The sequence below is a fragment of the Ovis canadensis genome, chromosome 3, assembly GCF_042477335.2.
Source record: "Ovis canadensis isolate MfBH-ARS-UI-01 breed Bighorn chromosome 3, ARS-UI_OviCan_v2, whole genome shotgun sequence".
NCBI classification, from domain to species: domain Eukaryota; kingdom Metazoa; phylum Chordata; class Mammalia; order Artiodactyla; family Bovidae; genus Ovis; species Ovis canadensis.
Genome location: NC_091247.1, coordinates 104511317 through 104529356, shown reverse-complemented (window position 1 = coordinate 104529356; position 18040 = coordinate 104511317). Strand labels below are relative to the sequence as shown.

The 18040-nt window shown below is 52.6% G+C and overlaps 1 protein-coding gene across 2 annotated transcripts in view; it reads left to right on the top strand.

Moving 5' to 3' along the window:
* The window catches only part of KCNIP3 (potassium voltage-gated channel interacting protein 3), an 88753-nt gene extending 71031 nt beyond the window's left edge, over positions 1–17722 (top strand). For both annotated transcript variants that reach the window (XM_069583956.1, XM_069583958.1), the window contains 7 exons: positions 2718–2842; positions 3305–3374; positions 3638–3708; positions 13423–13530; positions 14238–14342; positions 14990–15052; positions 15624–17722. In XM_069583956.1, coding sequence (XP_069440057.1) covers positions 2718–2842; positions 3305–3374; positions 3638–3708; positions 13423–13530; positions 14238–14342; positions 14990–15052; positions 15624–15671 — 590 coding nt within the window. In that variant the 3' untranslated portion in view covers positions 15672–17722. The remainder of the gene's footprint in view (positions 1–2717; positions 2843–3304; positions 3375–3637; positions 3709–13422; positions 13531–14237; positions 14343–14989; positions 15053–15623) is intronic.
* Positions 17723–18040: the final 318 nt, after the last annotated feature.

Sequence of the window (18040 nt, the reverse complement as noted above, 5' to 3'; positions counted from 1 at the left end):
AGCCTCAGGGTTCGTCCGTGTAGTCACTATACTGTCCACTCTCGTGTTGTCCTTGTGTGACTCAGGAGTCAAGACGGCTGCACTGATCACCGGACAATCGATATGGAGGTCACCGGTGAGCTAAGCAAAGCAGTGTGCTTGGAGTGGCGGGCACAGGCCCCGTAGGAGAGAGATCAAGGGAGGCTAAGAGGAGAGGAGGTGTAGACGGTGAGTTAAAGGAGAGAAGAAAGCAGCAGCTTGAGAGGAAAGTGGGGTCCGTGGAGAACCCGCTTGCCAGTGCAGGAGACATAAGAGACACGGGCTCAATCCCTGGGTCGGGAAGATGCCCTGGAGGAGGGCAAGGCAACCACTCCAGTATTCCCGACTGGAGAATCCCGTGGACAGAGGCGCCTGGCGGGCTGTAGGCACACGACTGACGCGACTTAGCACGTGATTCTTACTGGCGTGCAGTGGTGTTTCACCGTGGCTTTAGTTTGTATTTCTTTAATTGGATACGGTGTTAAACATCTTTCTCATGTGTGTTTGCCATCTGTATATCCTCTATGGTGAAGTGCTTGATTGGGTTTTTTTTTTTTTACCCATTTATTAATATTGAGTTGTACTTTTTCTTACTGATAAATTTTGAGAGTTCTTTATGTATTCTGAACATCCTTTGTTAGAAGTTCGATTTGCAGGTCTGTAGTTTCCCTTTCTATTTAACGATGTCTCTTAACAGAGCAAAACTTTTCTTCCCTGGTGGCTCAGATGGCAAAGCATCTGTCTGCAATGTGGGAGACCAGGGTTCGATGCCTGGGTCGGGAAGGTCCCCTGGAGAAGGAAATGGCAATCCACTCCAGTACTATTGCCTGGAAAATCCCATGGACAGAGGAGCCTGGTAGGCTACAGTCCGTGGGGTCGCAAAGAGTTGAACACGACTGAGCAACTTCACTTCACTTACAGAGCAAAATTTTCTTATTAAGAAGTACAGGTTTTCAATGTTTTCTTTTATAAGTCATTCTGTTGGTGCATGCCTAAGAACTCTTCACCTAAATCCAGGCCATAAAGACTTTCTCCTATTTTTTTCTAAAAGTTTTATAGTTTTACATCTGACTTTTAAATCTATGCTCCATTTTGAGTTAAGTTTTGTATAAGAAATAAGGTTTAGGTCAAAGTTCAATTTTGTGTACATGGACGTCCAATTTTTCTAGCACCATTTGTTGAAAAAAATTAAACTTTTTCCATTGAATTGCTTTTGTACGTTTGTGAAAAATCGTCTCAGTCATGTTTATGTGGACGTATTTCTGGGTTCGCTGTTTTGCTCCGCGGACCTGTGTCTTTTCTCCAACAGCACTCATTCTTGATTATTATATCTGTATAATGTCTTGAAATCAGATAGACTGATTTCTACCACTTTTTTCTTTTATCTAATCAATTTATTTTGCCTTTCCACATAAGTTTTAGAATCAGTGTGTCTCTATCTACAAAAAAAAATTGTCCTGGGATTTTTACTGGAATTATGCTAAATCTGTAAATCATTTTGAAGATAACTGACATCTTTATAATGCTGAGTCTTTCAATCCGTGAACACAGTGTGTCTCATTATTTATATCTTCTGTGATTTCTTTTATCCGCATTTTGTCGTTTTCAATATTCAGATTATGTGCCTGTTTTGTTAGATTGTTTTACCTATTTATTTTTATATTATTTTTATTGTTTATTATTATCATTTTATATATTTCATTATTTATATATTTTTTCATATTTTAATCTATCTCCCCTACTTCACTTATGGGATGGGTGATTGTAATTAGTATAACAAGTTTTTAGAATTTTGGTTTTCCAATGGTACATTGTTGATCAATAAAATGTAACTGATTTTTTAAAATATGGACCATTTTTTGGAATTATGTATTTATTTAGTTTTGGCTACACTGGGTCTTTGTTGCTGCATACAGGTTTTCTATAGAACTGTGATTGATTTTTTGTATTGACTTGGTATCCTGTGACCTTGCTAAGCTCATTTATTAGAGGATTTTTTTTGTATGTTCTTTGAAACTATCTACATGGATAATTATGTCATCTGTAAATAGGGATAGTTCGGGTTTCTTCTTTCTAATCCGTGTCCATGTGACCCTGCTGTCCATTTTGAAGTGTTGTGATTAAATAAAAGATCTGGTCCCTACCCTACAGACAGAGAACTTGAAATTTTACTTTCTACTCAAATGTGAATTAAGCCCGTACACGAAATGCAGCCAAGCAGCAGTGTGATGAGCCAAGAGGGGTGCCCTTCCCGTTCCTGGGGGAAATCAGGGAGGGCTGCGTGGAGGAGGTGGTCCAGGAATTGGGTCTTTGAGGTCAAGGTGCCCTGCAACTTGTCTCTGTCTTTTTCCTTTCCACCTCCCCTTGTTTAGTGCGTTTCCAGTACAAGACTCACTCCCACCTCCCACCCCCATCCCAGCATATGGCTGAGAGGGTGGGCATGCTCCAGGTGAGCCCAGCAGGGAGGGCCCATTGTGTGTGAGGAGCAGGGCAGCAGAGAGACCAGGAGGCACAACTGAGTGTGCTGTTAAGCTGCACCCGGTCCATTTGTGCAGTGCACAGCCTGGGCAGCCGTACCTGGTAGTCACACGAGGAGAGTCTCCCCACTCCTTACTGCCACCCGGAGCCTGGCACCCACACTGGAGAGAGATGGGGGCAGGGCCACATGTTCCACCCTCCTGGGTCTGTGTCCCCCGCAGACAGCAGCGACAGTGAGCTGGAGCTGTCCGCAGTGCGCCACCAGCCAGAGGGGCTTGACCAGTTGCAGGCACAGACCAAGTTCACCAAGAAGGAGCTGCAGAGCCTCTACAGGGGCTTCAAGAACGTGAGTGCCCCACATCCCCCACCCCCGGGGTTGGCCCTGATCCCCCGGCTCTCCTTTGCTGGCTGCAGGGTGCTGGCACACCTTCTGGAAATTCCCCACGGCACAGTGCATACCCCAGGGGCTTTATGGGGCTGATGTTTTGTGGGACAGCTGTCTGCGGGGAGGGCCAGGGCCCAGAATCACTGTCCTGAAGGCACTTCCCTTATGAGTGTCTCAGTACCGGTGCAGTGGAGGAACATGGGGACAGACCAAGCCTAGCATGAGGGGTCCTGCCACCCCCTCCCGCCTACCCCTCCCATGATGCCCACTCCAGTGGGCTTTCCCCTGCCTGGGGCTGGGGGAGCCCAGCAGTGCCTTGCGCAGCAGGCATCGGCCAGAGGGAAGAGAGAGGTCGGGCCCCCTGGAGTTGGGGTGCAGGGCAGGGTGGCTGGGGTCACTGAGAGGAGCCCCTTCCTACTGCAGGAATGCCCCACAGGCCTGGTGGACGAAGACACGTTCAAACTCATTTACTCACAGTTCTTCCCTCAGGGAGGTGAGTCCAAGGCCCACGGTTCCTCCCGAAGTCCCCACTTCCCTGTGGCTGCCCTGCAGAGTGTGGGCTTCCCTTTTATAGGGAGGGGACCCTCAGGCCCCCACATCCTCCCCACCATTCCTTGCCTGGTGCTGCCTCCGTCCAGCAGGAAGGGCGGACTCCAGCCCGGGACGCGGTGGGGATGCCCAGTGGAGCAGCGTGGGGTTGGGACATGGGCGGCCAGGCGGCCTGGACACTCCCAGCCTTGCCCTTGGTCTCCCTAGATGCCACCACCTACGCACACTTCCTCTTCAACGCCTTCGACGCCGATGGGAATGGGGCCATCCGCTTTGAGGTAGGTCCCTGTCGACCGCTCCCCATCCCTGGCTCCTGCATCTCCCAGGCGTGGCACCACCCCCTTGGGGCCATCCACAGGCTCAGATGTGGCCCTGGTGTCAGCGGCCCCATGTGTCACCCGGGGAACACATGGTCTCCGTGTGACTGGCCCTGGGCCTGTTGAAGTCAGGGTAATTCAAGTTTGCTGTCTGGCCATCCTATTCCCAGCCTTTCCTTCCAGCCCTGCCAAGCCAAGGTGCACTGAGGTGGTAGTGACCCAGTGGAAATTTGCATTTGAAAAGGGAGCAAGGTTTAACTAGAGGTCTGTGCCCAGAATTTACCCTGTTGCCTCCAAACAGGCAGAGCATCCCTGCCTAAACAGGCTTGGGGGTTGTCCCAGCCACAGTATGAGCCAGCCTCGTGCTCCCCCACCACTGGGAAAGCAGCCGCCTGCCCCCAGGAGGGCCCTGCCTGGGCTCTGAGCAGGCAGCACGTGGGCCCCACTGACACCCGGCCACACAGCATCAGTTGAGAGAGGCCCCAACCGCGGAGCCCAGGCCCCTAAAAATAGCTGCAGGCAAAAAGCTGAAACCTCTTTGGAGAGGAAAACCTTGCTGAGAGCCAGGCTTAATCAATAACCACCCAGCTCAGCTTCCAAGGCCAAGGGCAGCTGGCCGGAAAGTGAGAGAGAAAGCCCCTGGACCGGCCGGGGTAATAACCCGAGATTCCGCTCAGCTTCCTTTTATGCTCGCATGCAGCCCGGCTCACTGACATCGGGCCGGGCGGGGCGGCCCAAGGGCATCGCCAGCTCTGTGCCCGCAGGGCCGCCACCCTCCCTGGGCCACACTTGCAGTGTGCCTGTGAGCTTACAGTGCTTTCAGCTTTTCTGTTTTCAGTTCTGCCTGCACATGGTAAAATTACAGTCGGTCCAAAGGGGTCAACAGGGAGCAATCACTGTTCTCCCTGGTCCCGCCCCAGCCTCCACCGTGACCAGTTCTTGTGTGTCCTGTGAGAGGCACCTGGGGCTCCCTGGGAGTGAAGTGCCAGAAGCAGTTGTGTGACCCGCCCAGGCAGGGCTTGGATGAGGGTGTCTCTCGTTCAGGAGTCGGATGACCAGACCGCTTAGCGAGGCCCTGGCACAGTAGCGGGTGTCAGGAAGGCCTCTGTCAAGCTCCTGTGGTCCCGTGGAAGTGGTCGATGGTGGATCTCTGTTGGAGGTGCCGGTGCTGGTCCCCTTCTGCTAGGCACCGGCTCAGAAAGTTGTGCATCTCTGGCATGAAATTAATTTCTCAGGTTCCTTCCAAGGAAGTTTGTTTACCTTGAGGACCGTCTTCCTTGTTCATCTGCAGGATCTTGATATCAGAGCTCTGCTCTAGGAAGCCTTTTTGGAGTATACTTCTCAGGGACCTTCCACTGGGCAGGACCTAATCCTGGGTGCACCACAGTGGGGACCTCTGTGGTCAGGAAGAATCTGGAAGGGGTGGGGTGGGGGGACACTCAGCCCACCTCACTGCCTCACACCAAACCTCTCAACCTGCCCTTAAAACCGAAAGTCAGGGGCCTCCTTGGGGGTCCAGTGGTTAAGAATCCAGCTTCCAATGCAGGAGACATGGGTTCGATCCCTGATCAGGAAACTAAGATCTCACTTGCTGTGGGGCAACTAAGATCGAATGCAGCTAAAAATAAAAATAAATATATGAATATTTTAAAACAAACCAGAAAGTCAGATCTGCCTATTAATATTTACAACAATTCAAATCCTTTTTGTATATTCTTGAGATAAAACACATGTTAACTAGAGTTTATTGATATGGTAGCTATGACAAACCTAGACAGCATCTTAAAAAGCAGAGACATCACTTTGTGGACAAAGGTCTGTATAGTCAAAGTGATGGTTTTTCCGGTAGTCATGTGCGGATGTGAGAGTTGGACCATAAAAAAGACTGAGCGCCGAAGAATTCATGCTTTTGAACTGTGGTGCTGGAGAAGACTCTTGAGAGTCCCTTGGACTGCAAGGAGATCAAACCAGTCAATCCTAAAGGAAACCAACCCTGAATATTCATTGGAAGGACTGATGCTGAAGCTGAAGCTCCAATCCTTTGGCCACCTGATGCAAAGAGCTGACTCATTGGAAAAGACCTTGATGCTGAGAAAAATTGAGGGCAAGAGGAGAAGGGGGCGACAGAGGATGAGATGGTTGGATGGCATCACCGACTCAATGGGCATGAGTTTGAGCAATATCCAGGAGGTAGTGAAGGACGGGAAAGCCTGGCGTGCTGCAGTTCGTGGGGTTGAAAAGAGTCGAACATGACTTAGAGGCTGAACAACGACAGAAAGTTGACGTGAACAACCTTCTATTGCACTGGGAAAATGAACTGATGTTTGAAATGCTTTTAAAATATTTTTTCAATTAAAGGAACACTCTGGAAAGTACTAAATACCTGTAACTTATAAACACCAACTTTTGATGTAGTAAGCATACCTCAATCTCATGTGTGTTTCATGGGATTATATGGATTTTTTTTTGGCTGTGCTGGGTCTTCACTGCTGCACAGACTTTTCTCGAGCTGTGGCAAGCAGGGGCTACTCTGTAACTGCAGAGGCTCCACTTGTTTCAGAGCACGGGCTCCAGACTCCTGGGCTTCAGCAGCGGTTGCAAATGGGCTCAGGAGTTGCGGTTCCTGGGCTCTAGAGAACAGGTTCAGTAGCTGTAGGGCGCGGGCTTAGCTGCTCCTTGGCCTGTGGGATCTTCCTGCACCAGGGGTTGAACCCACGTCTCCCGCACTGGCAGGAGGGAGTTACCATTGAGCTACCAAGGAAGCCCAAATTTCTTATCTTTTGTTAAAATATGTACACTCAGTGGACCAAAATAATATCAAAGTATGTGTATGTTGTTTAAATATATATACCTAAATCTCAAAAAAATGAAAGAAATATAACTCCGTTTCTCCTTTCCTGTTCCTTCATTTCTTCACTATACACACACAAGACCTTCAGGCTCCAGTAGACTTTGGGGTGTGCTTTGAAGAACAGCAGTCACCACCCGCAGACACACCTCCTTTGTTTTAGCTGACTGTCCCTATTCGTCTCCTGTGTTGCCTGATAGTATCCTTTTTATTGCTGTTTCTCAACTGCCCAGGTTAGACACCGTCCCTTGGCTCTGCACGAGTGAGGAGTTGGGTCTCCCACAGACACACACACACCTTTCCCATCCGCTGGCTTTCCAGAACTATGGAATTCAGATTGGATAAGCACTCTTGGTTTTCTCCTGACGTGAATCTGTCCCCCAGCTGAGCCTGTCAGTGAACTGTGATTATGTTTCCCTTGCCTGCACAGATTTTTATTTTGCCTACAGTTAATGGTCATTTGGCTGGTAGCTGGCATCACTGACACGATGGATGTGAGTTTGAGCAAGCTCTGGGAATTGGTGATGGACAGGGAAGCCTGGTGTCCGTGGGGTCGCAAAGATTCGGACACGATTGAGCAACCGAACTGAACTGAACTGAACTGTGACCTTACCAGTAATTCACCCTTGACTCTTCTCCTGTCGTCTCAATGAACATCTCCCTAGCCTCTGACCAGCTCCATCATCATGGTGCTGATTGTCCTCTGTGGGCCTCCTCCCCTCTCTCCTGGATTGGATCTCCTGGTTCTGGACTCCTTCATCTTCTTCCTTGCTTTACTTTTTCTGCAAAAGCGTAGGAGGTGCTGTGCTCATTTGCTTCAGTCGTCTCTGAAGCACGACTGTGACCCCCTGGACTGTAGCCCACCAGGCTCCTCTGTCCGTGGGATTTCCCAGGCCAGAATACTGGAGTAAGTTGCCATGCCCTCCACCAGGGGATTTTCCTGATCAAACCCTCGTCCCCTGGATTGCAGGCAGATTCTTTACCGCTGAGCCACCAGGCAAGCTCCTTTCAAAAGCATATCTTCCGGGAATTTCCTGCAAAAGCCCGCGTGGGAGGTCATTTCTGAGCCTTGGACACCTGGGAGTACCTTTGTTCTGTCCTCCCTCTTTCCGTTTGTTTTTTAAATTTATTATTTATTCCTTGGCCTGTGGGTCTCAGCTGTGGCACGCGGGCTTAGTTTCTCTGCAGCATACAGGATCCTAGTTCCCCGACCATGGATCGAACCTGTGTCCCCAGCATTGCAGGGCAGAGACTTACCCTCTGGACCACCAGGGGGTCACTGTGTTCTCACGCTTGCTTGACCTGTCGTGTGGAACCAGAGCTCCAGCAGAGGCTGTTTCCTACTGATTCCTGACCCTGTGGACAGGACCTGATGTGGTGATGGTTGTAGTTCCGGTTTGGTTTTGTTTTTCTCTCTGGAAGCTCATAGGATCCTGTCACTGCACCCATTTCCTGTGATGGCTTGTGATGGTCCCACCACACCTCGCACTGTTTGCCCTCACCGTTAGGTCCTCGGCAGGACCTGGACAACCCTAGCCTTCCCCTTCATCCCCAAGGACACGGCCCCTCCGCTTCCTCGGCCTCTGCCTGGAACTCCTGCTGCTCGAGTTTCAGTCCCTCTGGAGCGGACTGCTCGTTATCTGCTTTTCTCTTCTCTTTTCCAGTTTGGCCTTTGGAGGTGGCTTTCTGGAAGACGCCACGTGCTTTTCTAACCCTTCTTCTGAGTCTGTCATGTTGCTTTCTCCCTTTTAATTCCCAAGAGCTCTTTCTTGTTCCCAGTGCCGACTTAAAAATAAATAAATAAACGCACAGCCCGAGTTGTTAAACTGCCAAGTCATATCTGACTCTTGGCAACCCCATGGACTATAGCCTGCCAGGCTCCCCTGTCCATGGAATTCTCCAGGCAAGAATACTGGAGTGGGTTGCCATTTCCTTCACCTGGGTATCTTCCCAACCCAGGGCTCAAACACGCATCTGCGTTGGCAGACACTGAGTCATGGGCTTCTCATAAAATAAAATTTAAAAAAGCTACAACCTGAGAGTTGTGAGTTAAGTTTCATTTGGGGACAAAAATGAGGACTATAGCCAAGGAGTTATTTCTCCACTGATCTCCAGTAGCATATTGGGCACCTACCGACCTGGGGAGTTCCTCTTCCAGTATCCTATCATTTTCTATCATTATCCTATCACTGGAATATGAAGTCAAGTGGACCTTAGAAAGCATCACTAGAACAAAGCTAGTGGAGGTGATGGAATTCCAGCTGAGCTATTTCAAATCCTAAAAGATGATGCTATGAAAGTGCTGCACTCAATATGCCAGCAAATTTGGAAAACTCAGCAGTGACCACAGGACTGGAAAAGGTCAGTTTTCATTCCAATCCCAAAGAAAGGCAATGCCAAAGAATGCTCAGACTACCGCACAGTTGCACTCATCTCACACACTAGTAAAGTCATGCTCAAAATTCTCCAAGCCAGGCTTCAACAATACGTGAACCGTGAACTTCCAGATGTTCAAGCTGGTTTTAGAAAAGGCAGAGGAACCAGAGATCAAATTGCCAACATCTGCTGGATCAGCGAAAAAGCTAGAGAGAGTTCCAGAAAAACATCTATTTCTGCTTTATTGACTATGCCAAAGCCTTTGACTGTGTGGATCACAATAAACTGTTGAAAATTCTGAAAGAGATGGGAATACCAGACCACCTGATCTGCCTCTTGAGAAACCTGTATGCAGGTCAGGAAGCAACAGTTAGAACTGGACATGGAACAACAGACTGGTTCCAAATACGAAAAGGAGTACGTCAAGGCTGTATATTGTCACCCTGCTTATTTAACTTCTATGCAGAGTATATCATGAGAAATGCTGGGCTGGAAGAAGCACAAGCTGGAATCAAGATTGCCGGGAGAAATATCAATAACCTCAGATATGCAGATGACACCACCCTTATGGCAGAAAGTGAAGAGGAACTAAAAAGCCTCTTGATGAAAGTGAAAGAGGAGAGCGAAAAAGTTGGCTTAAAGCTCAACATTCAGAAAACGAAGATCATGGCATCTGGTCCCATCACTTCATGGGAAATAGATGGGACAACAGTGGAAACAGTGGCTGACTTTATTTTTTTGGGCTCCAAAATCACTGCAGATGGTAACTGCAGCCATGAAATTAAAAGATGCTTACTCCTTGGAAGGAAAGTTATGACCAACCTAGATAGCATATTCAAAAGCAGAGACATTACTTTGCCAACAAAGGTCCATCTAGTCAAGGCTATGGTTTTTCCTGTGGTTATGTATGGATGTGAGAGTTGGACTGTGAAGAAGGCTGAGCACCGAAGAATTGATGCTTTTGAACTGTGGTGTTGGAGAAGACTCTTGAGAGTCCTTCGGACTGCAAGGAGATCCAACCAGTCCATTCTAAAGGAGATCAGTCCTGGGTGTTCATTGGAAGGACTGATGCTAAAGCTGAAACTCCAGTACTTTGGCCACCTGATGTGAAGAGTTGACTCATTGGAAAAGACCCTGATGCTGGGAGGGATTGGGGGCAGGAGGAGAAGGGGACGACCGAGGATGAGATGGCTGGATGGCATCATCGACACTATGGACGTGAGTTTGAGTGAACTCCGGGGGTTGGTGATGGACAGGGAGGCCTGGCGTGCTGGGATTCATGGGGTTGCAAAGAGTCGGACATGACTGAGTGACTAAACTGAACTGAACTGCCAGGGAAGCAGCACTTCAGATTACTGAAAAACTGCTCCAAGGAGGTAGGAGGTGGTGGTGTTCAGTCGCCCAGTGTCCGACTCTTTGTGACCCCATGGACTGCAGCACGCCAAGCCTCCCTGTTCCTCACCATCTCCCAGAATTTGCCCAAGTTCGTGTTCATTGCATCAGTGATTCTGTCCAGCCATCTCCTCCTCTGACACCCTCTTCTCCTTCTGCCCTCAAACTTTTCTAGCATCAGGGACTTTTCCAAAGAGTTGTCTGTTCGAATCAGATGACTAAAACACTGGAGTTTCAGCATTGGCATCAGTCCTTCCAGTGAACATTCAGGGTTGATCTCCCTTAAGATTGACTGGTTTGATGTCCTTGCTGTCCAAGGGACTTTCAGGAGTCTTCTCCAGCACCACAGTTCAAAAGCATTGGTTCTTTGACATTCTGCTCTCTTTACGGTCTGGCTCTCACAACTGTACATGACCACTGGAAGACCATAGCCTTGACTGAAAGTGAAAGTGAAGTCGCTCAGTCGTGTCTGACTCTTTGCGACCGCGTGGGCTATAGCCCACCAGGCTCTTCCGTCCATGGGATTTTCCAGGCAAGAATCCTGGAGTGGGTTGCCATGGCCCTCTCCAGTGTAGCCTTGACTATACTTACCTTTATCGGCAGAGTAATGTCTCTGCTTTTCAGCACACTGTCTATGTTTGTCATCGTTTTCCTGCTAAGAAACAATCGTCTTCTGATTTCGTGGCTGCAGTCGCCGTCCACAGTGATTTTGGAGCCCAAGAAGAGGAAAGCTGTCACTACGTCCACCTCTCCCCCCTCTATTTGCCATGCAGTAATGGGGCCGGATGCCGTGATCTTAATTTTTAAAAATTATTCAGTCTTAAGCTGGCTCTTTCACTCTCCTGCTTTACCCTCATCAAGAGGCTCTTTAGTTTCTCTTCACTTTCTGCCATCAGAGTGGTATAATCCGCGTATCTGAGGTTGTGGATGTTTCTGATGTAGGTCAGCATGTATGTGATTTTGGTGAAGGGGGAGTACACGCAATCAAGCACATATTTTTTCCAGAAGTTTTCTGATAGTCAGGGGCTTCCCTGGCGGCTCAGATGGTAAAGAATCTGCCTGCAATGCAGGAGACCCAGGTTCTATCCCTGGCTTGGAAATATCCCTGGAGAAGGGAATGGCTACCCACTCCAGTATTCTTGCCCGGGAAATCCCATGGACAGAGGAGCCTGGCAGGCTACAGTCCTTGGAGCTGCAAAGAATCAGACATGACTGAGTGATTAACACTTTCATTTTCTGCTAGTCACAAGGAGCAGTCACCATGAAGGACTTTAGTGCTTTTCTAGACTTAAGGGGATACAAGAGTCAGACTCATAAAACTGGCTCCTGAAGATACACCTAACTGTCTGAAGACCTGTCCTGCCAGTTTTTCCCAGAGCACAGAGGGCCTCATTCCTGCTCTCCACCCTGAACTCCTTTCAGGGGGTGTTGAAAATCAGCAGTTGTGCACCACATGATTTAATCCCTGTAGAGATGGTTGGCAAGAGCCGGTTTGTAGTTGGCATCAAGTATTCCTTTTTGATGGCACCCTATTCTTATTCCTGTTCTTGTTATTTAGTCACTAAGTCACATCCAGCTCTTTTGCGACCCCATGGATTGTAGCCCAGCAGGCTCCTCTGCTGGACTGGGTTGCCATTTCCTCTACAGGGGTCTTCCCGGCACAGGGACCGAACCTGCATCTCTCATGTTGCAGGTGGGTTCCTTCCCCCTGAGCCACCAGGGAAACCATCCTTATTGTAAGGATGCCAGATTTCTAACCCCTGAATCTCATGGTTCCTGTGAATTTTTTTTTTCTTCTGGTCCTGGAATACTTTTTGTTTCTTCAAAACTGCTTGTCTTAGTTTTCCTTAGTCTTTCTTTCTCATGATATAGGCTTCCTCTGATCCAGAAAACCAAAAGTTTGAATGAGGTCCTGTTGGTCCAATGGTTAGGGCTTGACACTTCCACTGCTAGGGCCCAGAGGTGACCCCTGGTTGGGGAATTTAAGATCCCACAAGGCACGCGGTGCAGCCAAAAATGAACATTAAACTTTGGGTGGGGACCAAGCCCCTTGGAGGAGGGCCCTGTCCCTTCACAGCCTGCTGTCCCCCACTTCTCACCTTCCAGACAGCCCCTCGCAGCTCCCCTTCTTTCAGAGCAGCCTGGGAGACCCCGTGGGGCAGGAAGGGCTTTATCTTCGAACCTTCTGGAAGTGACAGGAAAGAATTGCTTTCCACCAAGTGTTCTAACAAAACAGTTGAAGTTTTCACACAGAAGCCGCTTGGACGTTCATATCTTGTCACGTTAATAATAATCTGTCCCGTCTCAGATGTGGCTGCACACAGGTGCAGCAGGGCCCCAGAGCTGTTGGTTTCGTCTTTAAGGTGTGGTTTTTAAGCACTTGACTTCCCTGGTGGCTCAGACGGTAAAGCATCTGTCTACAATGTGGCAGACCTGCGTTTGATCCCTGGGTCGGGAAGATCCCTGGAGAAGGAAATGGCAACCCTAGAAAATCCCATGGACGGAGGAGCCTGGTGTCCATGGGGACGCAAAGAGTCGGACACGACTTCACTTTCACTTTCACTTTTAAGCACTTTGGCATGCAGGCACTTGATAAAGTGGATAGCGCTCACTCTTCACGAAAGGAGCACCCTCAGGCCTTCGCTGTCAGCGGCAATGCATCGGATGGGTCTTATGCACCAAACGTTTAGGAAGTCCCTGGTGCCCCAGTGGTTAGAACTCCACGCCTTCAGTGCCACGGGCCTGAGTTTGATACCTGGTCAGGGAACTGAGACCTCAAAGCTTCGCAAAAAAACCCAAAAAACCAAAACAGTCATACATTTAAATGTCTTTTCTTTGAGACGATCAACACCAGCCACCATGCCATCCCCACCACACAGATGCACGCGTGCACACACACACACACACACGCACGCACATTGTATCCACCTGAGGGGCCATCCGCCTGGTCTGTGACGGAGGCGCCTCACCTATACAGATGTGCACTTTAGTGGAAGCCACATGGCAAACTGGAACTAGATTCTGGGGCCTAGGCTGTCACCCCCCACCTTTCTCCACAGGACTTTGTGGTTGGTCTCTCTATCCTGCTGCGAGGGACAGTCCATGAGAAGCTCAAGTGGGCCTTTAACCTCTACGACATTAACAAGGATGGCTACATCACCAAAGAGGTACGCGGCTTCCGGGGAGCTGAGGGTAGCCTGTCTGCCCGCTCCGCTGCTGCACACCCCCAGCCTCTTTCCTCCTCTCTCTCACTGTCCTCGTTTCCCGTTTCCCCTCCCTGTCCAAAGACAAAGCGCCCAGTCTGCCCTCGGTGGGGACAGTGGCCAGGAACTCCTCTGCCAGGCTCTCGGCCTGGATACCTGGGTGTGCGGAGCGTGGAGCTTGTATGCCCCTCACCGCACGTCTCCATCCCCGTCAACAAGGTCCCCGATCGCTGTTTCTTACGACGAGGTCATGTGGGAGACCCGAGTGGAGAAGCTGGAGGCAGGGGTGGGGGAGCTGGCCTTGGTTCCCAGCAATCAAGGGAGGGCAGTGTGGTCCCTTAAGGTAGGGTGTCAGCGGGCCCACAGTCCAGTTTTGTTTGGCCCAAACACTCTTTTTTGTGTGTAAGAAATCATTCATATACAAAAAAAAAAGAAGTATTCCATATACCAAACAGAGTGTTTGGCTGGAACACTCTGTACATGGAATAGTTGCTTTTCATATAGTGTCAGATTCTAGAGTTTGCACATGAAAACCTATCTGCAGATGCCCTCGTGCTGGGTGGACTGGATGGGGCTGAGTCTCTCTCTCTGGCCCGTGCAGCCCCGCCCGCTCACCCACCTGGCAGCCAGGCTCATGCCAGCCCCTCCGCCCTCCCCTCACCCCCCCGCAGGAGATGCTGGCCATCATGAAGTCCATCTATGACATGATGGGCCGCCACACCTACCCTATTCTGCGAGAGGACGCGCCCCTGGAGCACGTGGAGAGGTTCTTCCAGGTGAGCGCGCGGGGGAGGGGCCGCCAGAAGAGGAGGGAGGGGCTTCCGCCCTCAGGGCCCCCTCTGCGCGTCTTCCTGCTCCCACGGGAGGTGCAACTGCCCTCCCCCATCCGGCTGGCTGAACGAATTAAAACCATCCCTGTGCCCCCCACCTGCTGACCCTCATCTCAGAGCAGTCGGGCTCCTGGATTCTGAGTCAGCCGACACCCCCGGCCAGAGCTTCTCCTGCCCGCTGCCGCCCGTCTCCACCAGGGACTTCTCTCCGAGGGGAGGGGGTCGGGGTCACTGCTCTGTGTCCATGGGGCCCAGGGGGACTGAGGCTCCATCTCCCGCTTGCTGAGGGCCTCAGCCGCTCCACCTCCCCAGCTGCCTGTCAGGGAGGTGAGGGGGTCCATGAGCACGGGGGTCCCTGCTGGGAGGTGGCTGAGGCTGGGGGCGGACTGGGGAGACAGCAGAGTGGTTGACAGTGCGGTGGAGGTGGCTGGAAAGGGCGCTTTATGTGGCCTGGATCCCAGGGAGGGGGCCGAGGGGACGGGCTGGGGTGGAGGGCGCATGCCCACCTGCCCGCCCACCATCATTCCTCAGGCCTGGGGCGGGGGCAGCCCCAGCGGGACACAGCCTCACTGAGGGCATGGCTTGAGTTGCAGAAAATGGACCGGAATCAGGATGGGGTGGTGACCATTGACGAGTTCCTGGAGACCTGTCAGAAGGTAGGCAGCATCAAGGCTCGGAACCCCCGCGTCCCGGCCCTGCCAGTCCCCTCCTCAGCGCAGACTTCCGACATCCACTTGCACTGTTTCACCGGCGCTCACTGCTGCCCCGCCCGCTCCTGCCAGCCCACAGCCTGGCCAGGCCACGTCCCGCAGCTCTGCCCTCAGTGGACCCATCAGAGGGGATGGACCCGGGGCCCTGAGGACTGGGTCACACTGTGGGAAGGAGCCTGGAGTCCCCCCCACCCTGGCATTGCAGCTGACTGTCTTCTGCAGAGCGCTTTCAGGGGGGAGGACGCTGGGCCTCCGCCTGCCTCCCTCCCCTCGGCTGCCCTGGCTACATCTGGGTGGGTGGCGGTTGTTTATCAGTGGGTTAACAGCTCCCAGACGGACTGGCCGTCAGACCCTGGAGCTGGACACAGGCTCTGTGTCACCGGCTCCTCCTTCGTCCAATGAGACGGGCAGAGTCCCTGGAGGGCCACAGGTCCCTAATGAGACCGCGAGCACAGTGAGGCTGGAGATGGGCCCCGGCCAGGGCTGACCAGGCCTCTCGTCCTCTCTCTCCATGCAGGACGAGAACATCATGAGCTCCATGCAGCTGTTCGAGAACGTCATCTAGGACTTGGGCGTGGGGAAGGTGGGGGATCCCTGAGTGGCTATCGCCACCTCTTCCCCCAAAGAAACCTCAGTCCTGCCAGGAGCAACCTCCATGAAAAACTTTTTTCTAATATATTTGCACAAAGTGAATAGTTTGCTCCACACACACACAAACACCCTCCCCGCCCCCCCAACACACACACCCTTCATCTGGGCTGGCAGGTGGAGGGACAGAGATGAGAGAGGGGCTAGGTCTGGCTGGGAGCTGAGTCCAGGGGACAAGAGCCGCACAGCTCCCAGCACCCCCCTCCCAGGCCTCTTGGGTCGACAGCTGAAAGAGAGGCATCTTCAGGCCTCTGGCTGCTGGGTCATCTACAGATGAGGGTCCAGCCTGCAAAGCTAAGGCCCCAGCCCTGCGAGCCCACTTGCCCGCCCCTCCCTTCCGCCACCCTTCTTTCCCACTACACTCACATGTCAGGCCCTGGGGGCTGCGCTGACCTGCTTGTACCAGCCACTCCCTGCCCACCGACGACCCTTCCAGAATGGCCCTCAGCTCAGGACCCCAGAAGGGCAGCGCAGGGTCAAGGGATTTAAGACCAGGAAAGAGGCGGCACTTAGAGCCTGCTGCTTCCTGGAAGTGCTTCCTGGGTGTCAGGACACCCGCCGTCCGTTGAGCTGGTGTGAGCCCCAGTGGGGATGCACCAGTGGGCACTGTTCTCCACCCAGTAAGGGGGCTGCCAGTCTGGGGACTGGGGTTCTTGGTGGGAATCTGACGGGACCTCTCTGCCAACGCCGCCTCCCTCACTCCAGCTGGCTCAGTGAGGGCGCAGCAGGAGGAGCTGCCCACAGCCCTCAGGCACCCAGGTCATCATTCAGGGTTCCTGAGAAGAGGTCCCAGGGCTCAGGGCCTGGCAGCCAGGGAGCCCGGGGGGCCAAGCAGGCCTGGGAAGGGGCTTCTCTCTCCTGTTGGCCCCCATCCTCTTTGCCCATCCCAGCTTGGATGAGCTCCCCTCTTCGTGGTTAGGGTCCTGGAGCCATGTGGCCGCCCCTCCACACACAGGCTCACCCCAACCCCATGTGCAAAGCACAAGTGCCCCCAGAAGCTCAGGCTGCAGCCCACGAGGGGAGCCTGAGACTCTGCTTTTCAAGGCAAGGCCCTCCTGGTGGGCTGAGGCTTGGGCCCCACCAGCCGGCATCAGGAGGCCCCTGGGGTTCTGTGGGGAGTCGGTTCTGTGCCTACGAGCAGTGTGTGTGTGGTGGGGGTGGCTTGAGGCCCCACCCCCCACCCCGGACTCCCCGAGCCCAGCCCAGCTCACTAACATTCAAAAGCACAAACCCCAGGGATTCTGCTTGGCCGGGTACTGCCCTGAGGACAGAGGCGGACGCCCGCCTTAGCCCAGCGCCGCTAGTGGGTGCGGGGCCCAGGGGCAGGTCACCAGAAGCCGCCGGGAGCAGGAGCGGGGCTGCTCCCCCCGGCCCAGGCCGCCCCGGAGGGGCTCAGCCTCAGGCAGCATGGCCAGTCCCAGGAACATTCCCGGTCATACATTCCGTCGGCTGCCGCCCCTGGTCTCTGCCCGGGCCTGGCCTGAAGATGAGCGGGGACCGGGCGGCCAAGACCGTGGAGATGGGCTGGCTCGGCCGCGGGGACCCCTGGGCACCACACGTGGGCGGCCCTCCCTTGGAGTTGCACTGACACCCCACCTCCAGCCTGACTGGGCCCCCCTCCCCCTCCCTGTCCCCAGGGAGGGGGGCATCAGCGTTCCCTGGCTCAGGGATCTTCTCCCGGCCCGACCCCCGGCCCTCAGCCCAGCCCTCCCCGCTGGTGAGGCTTTGCTTCTGAGGGCCAGAGGCCAAAGCAGTGGGTCACCGCCACCACGCTCTGCCCTCCCCACCTTGGCCTTGGGCTGCACGTGCCCCCGGAGGAGTCTGCCTCCCATGCTGGGACGCGGGCTGGCCGCATGTCTGCATGGCAGAAGTGTCTCCCTTGGGCGCGGCCGAGGAGGGTGGTGCCTGTTCTCAGCGCCCACCAGTATTCAGTCCTGTATATTTTAATAAAATAAACTTGACAAAGGAGAGCGATTCTTGGTGGCTTTATCCTGATTCTCGTCCAGCCTCTCCAATCCCTGCTGCTATTAGCCAAGGCTGCTGCCCAGAGATGAGCTGGTAAATGTTTAACATTCCCTGAATTGTCCAAGATCCCAGTGTACAGTCACTGAAAGCGGAGTCAGGAAGAAGGGCCCACGGTTGGGAAGCCTCTGTGAGAAGCTCCAGCCCTCCAGCCTGTATGCAGAGCCGTGAGGCAGCACAACTCCTTGAGGTGCCATTGCGTTTCGTTCCCAGGTTTTTTCCTTCCAGTTCCAAGAAGTCATTTCTGCATATCCCCTTGGCTAG